At 37.3% G+C, this 13,210-nt stretch overlaps 1 protein-coding gene across 2 annotated transcripts in view; it reads left to right on the forward strand.

Moving 5' to 3' along the window:
• Positions 1–13,210, forward strand: part of LOC139713159 (extracellular sulfatase Sulf-1-like) — a 98,473-nt gene that overhangs the window by 17,924 nt on the left and 67,339 nt on the right. For both annotated transcript variants that reach the window (XR_011709624.1, XM_071624908.1), the window contains exons 2-3: positions 3,793–4,695; positions 5,173–5,415. Coding sequence is in view for 1 of the 2 variants with exons in the window: in XM_071624908.1 (XP_071481009.1) it covers positions 4,494–4,695; positions 5,173–5,415 (445 nt within the window). In the remaining variant the exon portion in view is untranslated. The remainder of the gene's footprint in view (positions 1–3,792; positions 4,696–5,172; positions 5,416–13,210) is intronic.

The raw sequence follows: 13,210 nt of genomic DNA on the forward strand, positions 1-13,210 counted from the left end.
TTAACTCTTGAAGGATTTCACAGTCCATTTATTTCTCAACTACAAAGGTATTTTCCCCTTCTTTCATCCTGGTTTTTTTTTTCTGTATACTATACCAAAGGTGTCAGTGTATGTGAGTAACAAAGTGAAAAGACTGTTGTCAGGTATTGGAAACAGGATTGACAGAAAGACAGGACTGTTAAAAGGCAGGCATTGTCGTATTTACATGCTAAAAACAAAAGCTGTGGATTTGGAATGTGGATTGAATGTTTCAAGGTAACGGTACTCCTGCTACTGCTCTTGGTACAAGCACCACTAGCTTTTGGAAGTTTTCATGATCCCTTATCCAGCTATGAATAAACTTTTTACAATGATTTATTTGAGCATCAGCTATTCAGGAATGACATTTTGTTTGTTCCTGTTCATCTTTCTTTTTGTATTATTAAAGAAAGGCACAATATTTATTAGATTTATTCACAGAATGCAGAACAGCCAAGAAGCACAGCATAATTAGAAAAGAATTTCATCATTAGAGAGTTAAGAATGAAATGCTCAAAAGTACAGCAACAAAATCTGTTAAGAATTTCAGCTCTGTGAAGTTCATGTGGTCATCAAACACTATTACCACATACAGCAGTACTAAATTAAGAGTCAGATCATGTGACATGGGCATACTAGATTCAGGTCATGTGACACTGCATAATCATGTGTCAAGAAATCCTTACCTGCTTGGAATCACAAACAAAAAACAGAAACAAAAACCATCATCAAAATACATAAAATAGAACTTCTCTTGATTTGGTAAGAAGTACTAGTGTGTCATCTATCTCACATGGAAAAGAAGTACTGTTTTGGGACCTCCTTTTTTCTTCTTTCATAGGAAGATGAATGGAATTTGATCAAAGAATTTTGTGCTTATCTGTTTGTAGGCTGCACTGAATCATACAAAGTACCCTCCACAGGAAAAAAAAGAGACCAGACATGTCTGTCATTTCTTTGTGTTAAATGACTTCAATCTCCAAGGAGCTGACTTTGAGCTTGGGACCAGTAAAGCTGTGATTCTGGTCAGTTGTCAGAGGAGAAATGAATTGGCAAGGTAGAGACTTAGGCATAAAGAGAAAATAGACTGTGAATTTACAGCTTGTGGGAGTTCTAGCAAATAGCCATTTGAAGAACCTGTGCCTGTCAGTGGTTTGACATCCGTGCTCAGGTGCAGATAAGCTTTCCAGTTAAACTGGGCAAGTTCAGGTCAGACTGTTGGAATACTGACATAGGAAAATGCACAAAATACCTTGACTGCCCTCAGAAGCCCCCAGCATCTTTAACTGCTTCAGTGGCAAGATGGATGATGACAAATGCAGTTATTGATGCTGCTGACCCTTTGCATATCTCCTTAAACTGAGCTATTTCAGAAATCTTTCTTGTACCTCCCTGACTGCTTTTATACAAAGCTTTCGTCCTTTTGTGTGCATGCAATGAGATGAGAACAAGTAGAGAAGCTCAGAAGAGCTAAGCATTGTGGGGTTATTAGTTTGACAGACAATCATCTTGCACAGATTACAAACCAATGAGGTCATGTCAATATTTGAAAGATGAGGGAAAAAATGAGGGTTACTTTGGCCTGATACTCAAATTTATATATGCACAGAATATTTTGTAAATAATCTGTTACCCACGCTAGAGCAACTTCTTTTATGAGTTGACTTCCTTGGCTTTGATTTTCCTTAACTGGAATTATCTCACTCTATTTCAAGAGAAAAAAATATCATGACTTTAAGAAAGTAGAGCTACAGGTGGCCTTAACAAGTTAGAAGTCACACAGGGGAATGAGGAATATCGGTAGAGGAGGGAAAGGAGGACCGAGTATAGGAGGGGGAAATAGGAGAAGAGGGTATGAGAGCAAGGAGAGTAGGAGGAGGAAAAGAAAAAGAATATGTCTCTGAAGAGAAGGAGTGAGGGCAAAAAGAAAATGTAGAGAAATAGGATGATGAGGAAGAAGAGCAGGAGAGGAGAGACAGAGAGGTAGACAGACAAGGTTTTAACCTGTTGAGGACGAGTCCACAGTATACTCGGGCAGGTGTCTATGGGAAATGCATGTTGTAGCAAAATCAGCCAGTCCTCAACGGGTTAAGGAAGAAACAGAGTGACAGCAAGGGAGTAGGAATAGTAAAAGAAGGAGGAAGATGAGCAGGGTGAAAAGGCAAGAATTAGGATTCAGATTACTTTTGAAACAGCAGAGTAACTAGCAATATCAACAAGGATGAGGAGTCGTAGATTCCACATTTTCTTGGGAACAGAAGGTTGTAGTTTTAGGCCTAACCACTTTATACATACACATTTTGATGTAGACACAAGATGTTGCTTCTTAGTACAATCAGTCCTGATACTTTTTGATTGGTTTTGACAGGTGCAATGTCAACTCCTCTGCATCTTTTGCCCCCTGTCTGTGTTTTCTACCATCAGCAGTTCCATCAGTCATTTGTTTTTGAGGTCATGTCAAGATGGATAAAAATAGGAGAAACTAGAAGAAGAATTTGCTGTAATGGTAAGATTTGGCAGTCATTTATAAAAAAAAAAATATGCAAAGACATAATGATGGCCATGGCAAACAGGTGCATTGTGGAATTACACATAGCATCTGTTACGCTGAAAAATAAATCATGAAAGCCAAAAAAAAAAAATGAATAGCACAGTCAAAGTCTTCATTACAGTATACAGTGCATTTATGGTTGAGGAATTACTCAAACAGGGTATCTATTGTTCCCCAGCTTCATTTTATTTCTTTCCATGAATTTGTAATCAAAAGAGAAGGGATGTTTGGTGCTCATTGGAGCTTTTATATAACAAGGGGTTTATGTGTTTAAAACAAGCACAAGCCACAAGGTCTTTGTGAAATAGGTATCAGTGTCCATGTAATGATATCATTTTGAACCTTTAATGTGCTCAGAAAGCTGCAAGGTCAATGCAAAGATTCTACGACTGTTCACTGGAGGGGAAAGGATAAAGAAATGTTTTATGCTCAATAGATCCCCAGCATTAGAATCCCCACTCATTTTACATAAGTCAAAATGACAGAGAGATGCAGGTAGTCATCAGAAAACTAGTGTGTGCATCACCGTGTAAACAGTGATAGATGCAAATGAAATACACATTTTTGTGCATTTTTTCTTGTACATTGTAGTGGTTTTTACCCGTTGTAGATGTATTACATTTGTTAATGACTGTGGTCAATATTTAAAGCTTCACTGCTCATTCTTTAGCCTCTCCAAATGTTGACAACCTTCTACCGCTGAGAATCAGTCAGAAATGGAACCAATCTTTGACTTTCTTTGTCAAAAAAAAAAAAAATCTTCACCATGATGCCTACTGTGTCAAGTGTTTATGAGGACTCAGGAGTGTGGGATTTGCCCTGTGTGATATGGCTGTTATTTGTAGTGAATTCAGATGAGATTCCATAAAATGCCATGCTTGTGAGCCTGAGGGCTACCACACTTGACTAGGAAATGATGTTCCCTTATAACATATCATTCTACAGGCCCGGACTTTTTACCTGATAGACCTTTCTTATCCTTTCTTTTATTATTTTACATAAAGTAATTTCCCTGGTATAGGAAAAAATGAGGCCATTAGCTTTAAAATACTCTGTCACTCTATCATTAGCAGTTCATTAAATTTCAAACAGAAAGTCAAACAATGACTACCATTGCTGAAATACCCTACAGGAGCTGTTCCATCACAATGTTTTATACCAAGGCTGCAATACCTTATGTCAAAGCCTAATTTGATGTGCTTTTATTTCTTTTCATCACTTAGGTAAACCAACACTGAGCGACTCATTTTGATGTCCATCATATCAGTTCAACTCTTGAGGACAAGGCAAAGAAGAAAGGAAGGATCATCGTGTGTCTGGTGTAATGTGTGACCTTGAAGTACTGAGAGGAATTTGAGATGGAACCTATCATCAAACAGACTTTTAATTGATTCAGTGTATTTCTTATTCCCCAATGTGAAGAGGATTCTGTTTGTTATACTCTTATAGCTTTCTTGGGATTTCTTAATCACCGGACACTTAGTTACTATCAGTATTTCAGCTCACAGAAAAGAGACAATTCACAAAAATGGCTTAAATATTTTTGTGCTGCCATTTAAAACACCTCTGTCCTTTAGTTAAGTAGATCATTAATTTTTCTTGCTATATAGCAGCAAGCTGCAGGGTTGTTGACAGTCCATGCATAAACATATGAAAACTCACAAGAAATTAATGATGCTGCATTTCATTTGACAGCCCCACTTGAACCCCATTTGGATTTAAGCATTACTCTACAAAGATCAAATCAACTCAAAAGTGAATTTCTCACAGCAGTGAGTACTGTCATTCTAGAGTAAAGTGGAGAACAGTCATCCATGGACCAGTCAACAGTATAGTCTGCAAGTCCACGGAGTACAGTGAACTTTGGTAAATCTTGCAGCGATAAACTACTACTGACTAGACTCCCCCAGGCAAGCCTGTCGGGATGATGCACAGAAACAGACTTCTCTTGCTGGTGACCACCCTGCTCTGCCTAATGGCTTGGGCAATAGAGGGCAGGCAAAGGGTACAGACCAAAGCCAAGTCCAGGACCAGAGGTCATCAGAGGTCAAGCTATCTGCCCAGCGGTGGATCTAGGAAACCCAACATCATCCTTATCCTCACTGATGACCAAGATGTTATTCTAGGTAAGAAAATGATAAGGAAGTATGACAAATTCTATAGTTTAAAGATGTATGTTGAGAGTAGTGATTCTGATCACCCTGTAATGCAAGATTATCTATTTTGCCCTAACCTGCTCTAATGTTTTATTACTTTGATGTCCAACAAGAAAAAAGGCTTTCACATAAAGAACTGATGTAAATCAAAGAATTAGAATCAACAACTTTGTATATTCTGCTTATTTCTTTTTCTTTTAATGAGCTGATTGTGTTAGCTAGTTTATGAACATATCTTTCAGATTGTCAGTTTCTTTTCTTGCTGAGCAATATCATGATACTACCAGCTGCTGCATAGAGGGTTTATATGTGCTCAAATGTAAAAAAAAATAGACTAATTCCGTAGAGATGATTTTTCAAGTATTATAATCTTGATGAAGGGGGACAGTGAAAAGTCAAATATTCAAGCGTAATATTATTGTTACTTTGATCCCTGTATGCTGTTAGGTTCAATGACAGCCATGAATAAGACTCGCTACCACCTTGGCAGTCAAGGGGCGGAGTTCACTAATGCCTTTGTGACCACCCCCATGTGCTGCCCCTCTCGGAGTAGCATCTTGACAGGCCAGTATGTCCACAACCATCAGGTCTTTTCCAACATCCAGGAGTACTGCGGATCCGACCAGTGGCGCATGGGCCCAGAGCTGGCCAACTTTGGTACCTATCTCCAGTCTGCAAACTATAGGACAGGTGAGTCAGAAATGCCTCGTTGTAAAATGGAGTGACCATGTTACTCTGTATATATGTCATTTTTAGAACCAACTACCATTGTGCCATAGTTCAACACTGCTTGTATGGGAATGGATGAGATTTGAACTGGTATTACGGCTTTATGTACAACTCAACAAACATTTGCACCATATATTGCAAGCTGAATCTAAAGGCTAGCCCAGCATATTACACTCGAGTCTTTAGTGGTGAGCTGCTCATGACATATGCATGATGTCTTAGGTGTATATTTTGCCATGTTATCATTTTTCCTTGTCCTCCATTATTTCTATAAAGTGTATTGTGCAAGACATTTCAAACACTTATACTGATCATCAAATCACTAAAATCTAATGTTGACTGAAATGTGCACTCAAAATACAGTAAAACTGAAATCACTTCAAAACAACAGCATTTCTTCTGAAGATTTGAAATTCTCCAATGTCAAGTATCGTGCCCTTTCCAGTCAAGTCTACATGAGAAGGACTCAAAGGTCATGACAATTGTATCTCTGTGGAGTTTGGGTGTTTTTTCTTTTCAGTGTCAATATGTATTTTTTGGTTGGCCATGAGGTGGCACAACAACATATGTCAAAAATTTAGGAAAATTGACTTAGTCACATATTTCAATTTGTTTAGTGTAATCTAACCCCAAAACAAATCTTGAAATCAGAACGTGTCTGGTCATTGAAATATGGATGAGACAACATCCGAGTAAGAAATGTTAGAAATTATTTTGGCAAAACAATGTAAGTGGTGATACACTTGCCCCTTCTCAACATTCATCAGTCATGAACTTAGCGCAAAACAACGTATCTATTCATGTGCAATACATTGTTTTGCCATCCACATGCTCATGCAGTGATAGGCTGCGAGGCTGCGTGCGGCCCTCAATACCATGCACAGAATGACATTGTATGCGCCATTGATTGAGACTTTACATCATTTTGCTGTAGCAATAGCTTGGGTAGGTTCATGTGGTAAAACTACATGTGTAGATTTGTACAAATTGTTCCAAAAGATATGGGGCTAGTAAAATCAGTTTGCATTCAGAACATTGTAGATACTGTTGGTCCTTGAAATGGTAAAATATAAAATATTCAACAAAAACACAAAAAGAGCTATGGCACAGACCTTACCATTGAGAAAGGAAAAAAAGGGGGAAAACAAACTCTACCTGCATAACAACATTGTTTCACTAGGAAAGTTTGTTTGAAGAATGTGTTATCAAATATCCTTCTTCTGTCTTGTTGGACTTTGGTTCTTGTATGTCTTGTGGAACTAAATCTTTGGGTCAGGTGTGTTCATCACAGTTTTATGACAATGCATACAATCTTCAAAGTATTTGGTAGACCACAGAGCTCACATGTGCTCCTATGTCCTTGTTGGGTAAAGAGGAGGAACAACCAGAATGATTGATGAGAGAATGAATGTTTTACTATGTGACATTTAAATTTCCATCCATCAAAGTTTGGGCCTCAAGGGCCAACATGAGTATCTCACCTGAGAGTGTACTTATTTTCTTGTAGTTTCCTTCACTGTTATTTTCGTGTGTTGCCCTATGTTTGGTGACAGTCTGATCTACCAGGCCTTGATCCTTGTCATTTGTGCATGTTGGTATGCCTAAATGCATCCAGCCTCATACATGGTTGTATGCATGTGTTTGTGAGAGTATTTGCAATTGTGCATTCTTACGTTATAAAGACAAAATCTTCTGGCGTCTATGTAGGCTAAGCAGAAGAATAACATGTCCGTTTACTCTTTTATACACATGCAAGAATGGTGTTTGAATGTGTGGGTTTTTTTTTCTCTCTCTCAAAGTGCTTGTATCATTTTCCCCTCTTTGAAGAAAATGCCTCTTCACTGACCAAGGCTTTGAATGGAAATGGTCTAAATGAACTAATATGCAAGCTTATACCCATACTCAAAATTAAAAAGTTGGTGATTGTTCTTCGCATGCAATATACAAGTACACTTTGCATTCAAGTATATTGTGGGTATTCATCAGTGACAGATAGATATACTTGTACTGATACTGAAGAATGACACAATACTTGATTAACATGAACTCATAAACATACAATGTGGTATTGGTGTATTGATGCATTCATTTGCATCCCTAGAAGTTGCAATCATCTGGAGAAGTGATGGTATAGCCTAAATGAAAGAAACTCCAGAACGTTCCTGTTGCTTCGTGCTCTTTAACATACAAATGTGTGTTAGAAGTATGTGTTATGAGTGTATATAAACTTCTTGAATGGGGAATGGATATGAACATGATGTAGGCCTATTTTTTTTTTAAAATCTTTGCTTCATTGAAATACCTACAATAGTTGACCAGCACTGGCACCTGTTTACTTAGGAGGTATAAGATAATGTCCTTCATTATTACCTGGTGGTTAGTCTTTTTCTCACCATATCACTGTAAAGTTTGTGTGAGGCCACGGCCCCTTTAGTGAAACAGTAAATTCAGGTATGGATGCAAAAACACATTTCAAATCTGTTGATTCTGATTTGAGCCATTAACATCAACAAAAAATTATGTTGCTCTTTATGTGCTATATTTTTGTTTGGAATCAGAGTGCTTAAACATCACTGTTCACTGCAAGTCTTTGGTAAACCACTCTGCACATTTCTGGCCTTTAGATATTCCATCCTTCCACAGAGAAGATTTTACAGAAGCCATTGCAACTGGCATGTGATTGTGTGCCACAATTATCATAGAGTCATTTTAAGCTAAGGATAGTACCCATTTCCTTTCCTTTGAAGTGGAAACCACCCAATTTTCTGTGAGGATCAGGAAATGTGGCTGAGCTCTCGCCACAAGATCATGAGGTCATATAACTTTGCTTGGTTAGAGACAAATGGTCTGTAAGAGCATGCTTACTTTTCATATAAGGTTAGCAACATTCCTCTGTGGATTTGATAAATTCTCACGACCCCAATATCTTATTTCTGTAATATGAATTTGGCCCCCTCTATTTCCCCAAAAGCTGGTCGAACATGTTTTTGAGACTATGTGCAACAAGTTTAAATTCAATCAAGTGCACAGGGGACTAAAAACATCAAAGCAGTCATCTTTTTAAAAAAAGACATGCTTGAATTTTGAAACATTTATGGATTTCCACAAATTAAAAAAAGGTCTTACAGCAAAATATCAAGCTTTAGATTTTTGAACAAATATTAATTTCAAATGCCCTTTTTATGCAAGGGCACATGAACTTGTAGTTTTCTTGACTGTGATGTCTTGGTAAATTGATGACAGGTCACTCAATTGTATGTGTTGGTGTTGGAAGACTTTATCTGTCAAAATGTCAAATTTTAGCAAAATGCAACAGATTTTAGACAGATTGAGAGCCAAATTCCACAATCTTCAACTTGGATCCCATGTCTGCCGACACTTCTCTCATCCATTGAAAAATAAAACAAACTAGAACCACTAAATGTATCATCAAGTTGGTATAATCTTTTTGGTTTTGTGACTCTCTGTGTGTGCCCATACAGTGCGGTGAATGTCATCCTACAGTTCATTCTGCTGCAGGGCTTTGGGTATCTCAATTATCCTGAATGATTTTTGTGGTATCCATTTCCATTTTTGCTGATTGTTCTCTTCTCCATTGTGCCCTCACCACCATGCAAGTTACCAATCTTGGAGGCAGGTGCTGAAATGTTTCCTTCTTTTCAAGGTCTCCATTCCCCTGAACTTGTGACCCCCTTCTCACCTTAGGACAAGTTCAAGTTTATTCCCCCAAAGGAGTCTAACAATTCTAGAACAAACCTTTTGAACCACCACCAAAAAAAGAAAGAAAGAAAAAGACCCAAACAAACAATTAAACCCTAGCAACAACAACTTCTAGTGAAATACTCATCATTGCATTAGTTGTAAAGCAGATTGATGGACCTAGTTTGTTCCGCATTGCAAATATTTGTGCCTTTGTTCTTTCTCAGACAATGTTTTTGTTTTCCTAAAATGTTTAGCTGGTGAAAAGGTTAATGGGAATTGTTATTGAGAAGAGAGTTTCTTTTGAAGAAATATCAGAGACAAGGAAAAATGAAAGATGCCATGTGGCATGGTTCTATTTTTCCACATTTATGTCTCTTTCAAAAGAAGTTTGTCAGCAGTTATCTAGCTTTGAGTGATATTCAGTTGACTAATTCTTGGTAAATTCAAAACTATGCAAAAGACATAATATCATCTCTTTGCTGTAAACATAGATATAATCAATGAAAGTGCTGGCTCACTACCCAGGATAAGAAGGAGAGAAGGAAGGGAGATTTTGGAAGAAAAAGGATTTAATCAAATATGAATTTGACTGAAGCACTGGAAGACAGATGTTTATTGTGCCTTTCAGTTATAGCTAAGATGTGACATATCCAAGGTAAATGAGGGGAGATGATATAGTATGCTTAATGCACTTGCTAAAACCAAATTAAAAAACAACAACAAAACAACAAAACCTGGGGTTTTCAATTAACAGTGTTTTATACCCACAGAAAAAAGAAAACCTCTGAAAAGAAAGGTTTGAAATTTATTTGCCTACAATCATGACTTTGATTTTTTTTTTTTTTTTTTTTTTGGGGGGGGGGAGCGCAAGTGTGATTTGATGGACAGGTGGAAGAAGAGTAGAGGAAGATGACAGAACCACTTGATATCCCACATGATGTAATGCTAGACTGCCATTCTTCCTAGTCTTCATGTGCTTATGTTAATAATGTGACTAGAATGACTGCAGGAATATGTGAATGCCTGCAGTATTTTTTTTTTCCCTGCTGGTAAATGGTTTGCTTTGTCATCAAATTAGCTTTAAAACCATGACAAGCATAAAATGCTCAGAAAATCTGACTGCATGGTTGAGCAGTTTCTTCTTTGACATCTTTATTTTGTTCTTTGTTTGTCAAATAATCAGGATTATGAAATAAGCTTTGAAAAAAATGTGCCTGAAACATGCAATAGACCATTTCTGTATTGTATCAAATCTATGGATGCTTCTTTTCCTATACAGCCGAGTAACATAACATTTCATTCACCTCCTCCCCAGGTAGGAATTCATTTGATAGTTGCTAGGTAGGGCAAGCCTCTGACAAGCTTTGTGGTTATTGAGGGCAACTTTTGTGAGTAAACCATGCATAGAATGTACATGTAGATACATTATTGAAACGGTCTGTTGATTGCAGTGATGGGCCAAGGACAGTTTGTGGTAGACATGTTCACACCACAGTGCCTCGTGTCTGCTTAATGAGTGGTGACGTGATGTGGGTCACATTGCCTCATTACAGTTGCTTAAGCATGCACTGAAAGGGAAGACTTAGGCTGCATTTATCATCTTTCCCATGTTGGTAACACGTTTCAATACCCAATATCAAAACCATTTGCATTGGCCTTTTGGATCATGCTTCTCAAGTTGCATTTATCATCTCTATCGTGAACCAAGACAAAGGCAGCTCCACTGCACTGTTTGACCAGAGACAAAGATGTCATGTAGTTGGCATGAGTAAGTCTGAGCTATAAACACATTTTAAAATGACTTTGTGTTTATCATCTCTATAGAAATACATTTCTGGCACAAACATATTTGGGATCGCACATTTCTTAAGATTTCAGAAAGGTGTCTCTAATCCTGTTATCAAAACAGCTTTGCATTTGTGATCTACCCAAATCTCCCTGAAAGTCATTTGGAAACCTTAATCCTACACCAGAAATAAGTTGATAAATGCATTCTTTGTCATCAATATTTTTTTTCTTTTTTCATACACAGACAAAGATATCTCTATATCTTGCAAAACATGCTATCCCCAAACATTACTGCTGCTGCACAAGTTTATATCTTGAATGGTATACAACTTTGGATTTATCTATGTTATACCTACACACCATGGGATTCAAGAGAAATAATCAAACTTGGGAGCTCACTCAAAATGGGTTAAGTACACACAGAGTTTGGAAATTACTGTGATGACTTGATATGAGCTATATGAGCAAGTACCAAGAAATAAGGAACATACACTAGCATCACAAATGATTACTGTATATGCCATATATTTCACGAGTCTAAATTTTTGCGAATCGGGAATTCCCGACGATTTTGCAAGTGGTTTAATTCGTGATCGTGGAGTCCTGTACTGAATGGAGGAAGTACATACATACATCACATCAACATCGGGATCAGAGTCAATATTTTTGTGTGTCTTTAATTTCGCAAATAGTACCTGACTCGCGAAATTCATGAAAATAAAAACCTCACAAAATATTTGACGTATACAGTATTGTATTTCCTCTGTTCACTATGCTGCTGTTTACCTCACAAACATCTGAACTATTACCTTAGACTTCACCATGAAGGTATTGTGAAATGAAAGACTTTGGTAATCTATATCAAAACACATGCATAGGCACCATAACAGAGTATCTTGCCATTACCAGAGTTCAAGATAAGTTCACCATATTATAATAGCTGTCTTTCCTTGTACAGATAACCTTGACACACAGATGTTTTCTTCGCTAATTCCCATAAAATTTCACACCTTCAGGAGAATCACTGTATCTGTTACCCTTATGTGTTTCACCCATACCTTCTCTTCTGCCGTAACACTGTGTTTTCTGGCCATCTATCATATTAGCAAACGGAAAGGGATACAAATTATCCCCTAATTGGCCTTCCCTGGGAACAAAATTTTATTATAGCTATGAATAGGTCCCCTAGGGGCAGTATATGTTGATGCAAATATGAACATAAAAAGATATATGACAATAACCCAGCTGGAATAACTATTATCTGCTGTAATTGCTCGCAAATTGTCCCTGTCACCATGCAGGAGTAGCAGGTCTGTATGTCTCAATCAGATGCCGAAGCCAAAGCTTAAAGCTGCATTACTGGAGCTTGCTGCTTGATTCTTACATCATCACACATTGTAGTTACTATGGATCAAATAGCAAAAGTGTTTTTCTTTTCTTTTTTACAGTGAAAGTGTCTAACCCCCCCCCCCCCCCCCCAAAAGAAAAAAAAAAAAAATATATATATATAAATATATATATATATATTTGTGGTAAAATATAAAGTGTGTTGTTCATGTATGCTTCCCATTGATACTATGTGAGAATTGAAATAGAATTTGTGTATCTAACATATGGACCAGAAAATTATTGCAAGACAAACTTACATTAAAATCATTTCTAAAATTTTACATGCTGTAAAATAATTGTGAATTGTGAACTGTAAATTGACTAATTCTGCCCTCAATTTACTCCTTATTGTAATGTGTAACTCTCTTGTTGACAAGTCTATCCAATCTTTGGCTTTGTGCCACCCACCCACTGAATAATAAAGTGTGTATCCATCCATGCAGAGCAAATTCAGTCCATGTCTCCTTAAGATGGCATCATCAAACCTGAATCATAGGTCTGTATCTTATATATGACTTACTATCCATCACAATTCAGATGATCCAAGTTGACTGCAAACCACTCAAGAAGCATTCAGTCTTCTCTCAAAGCACACTCTGACTTATTGCCTTTAATAGTAGGTCACTCTGGTTCGCTCAGTAATGCTTTGAAAAATGAGACTGCAGCTAGATACCCATCGACTATTCCACTCACAAAAGTCAGTTAGCTTTGACATTGTACTCAGTGTAAAAAAGGTCTGCTTGTTGCTTTATTCTGTGCTTTAAATGTAGCTCGGTCTCATAATATCACGAGAAACTTTCACATTTTGTTGTATAATGCTCTAGCAGCCAAAGCAGTTACAGAAATCATAGGATCCTCATGAAAACATAAATACATT

Source organism: Diadema antillarum, unplaced genomic scaffold, assembly GCF_040938485.1.
Source record: "Diadema antillarum isolate AM-2024a unplaced genomic scaffold, OU_Dant_1.0 seq00001916_RagTag, whole genome shotgun sequence".
NCBI classification, from domain to species: domain Eukaryota; kingdom Metazoa; phylum Echinodermata; class Echinoidea; order Diadematoida; family Diadematidae; genus Diadema; species Diadema antillarum.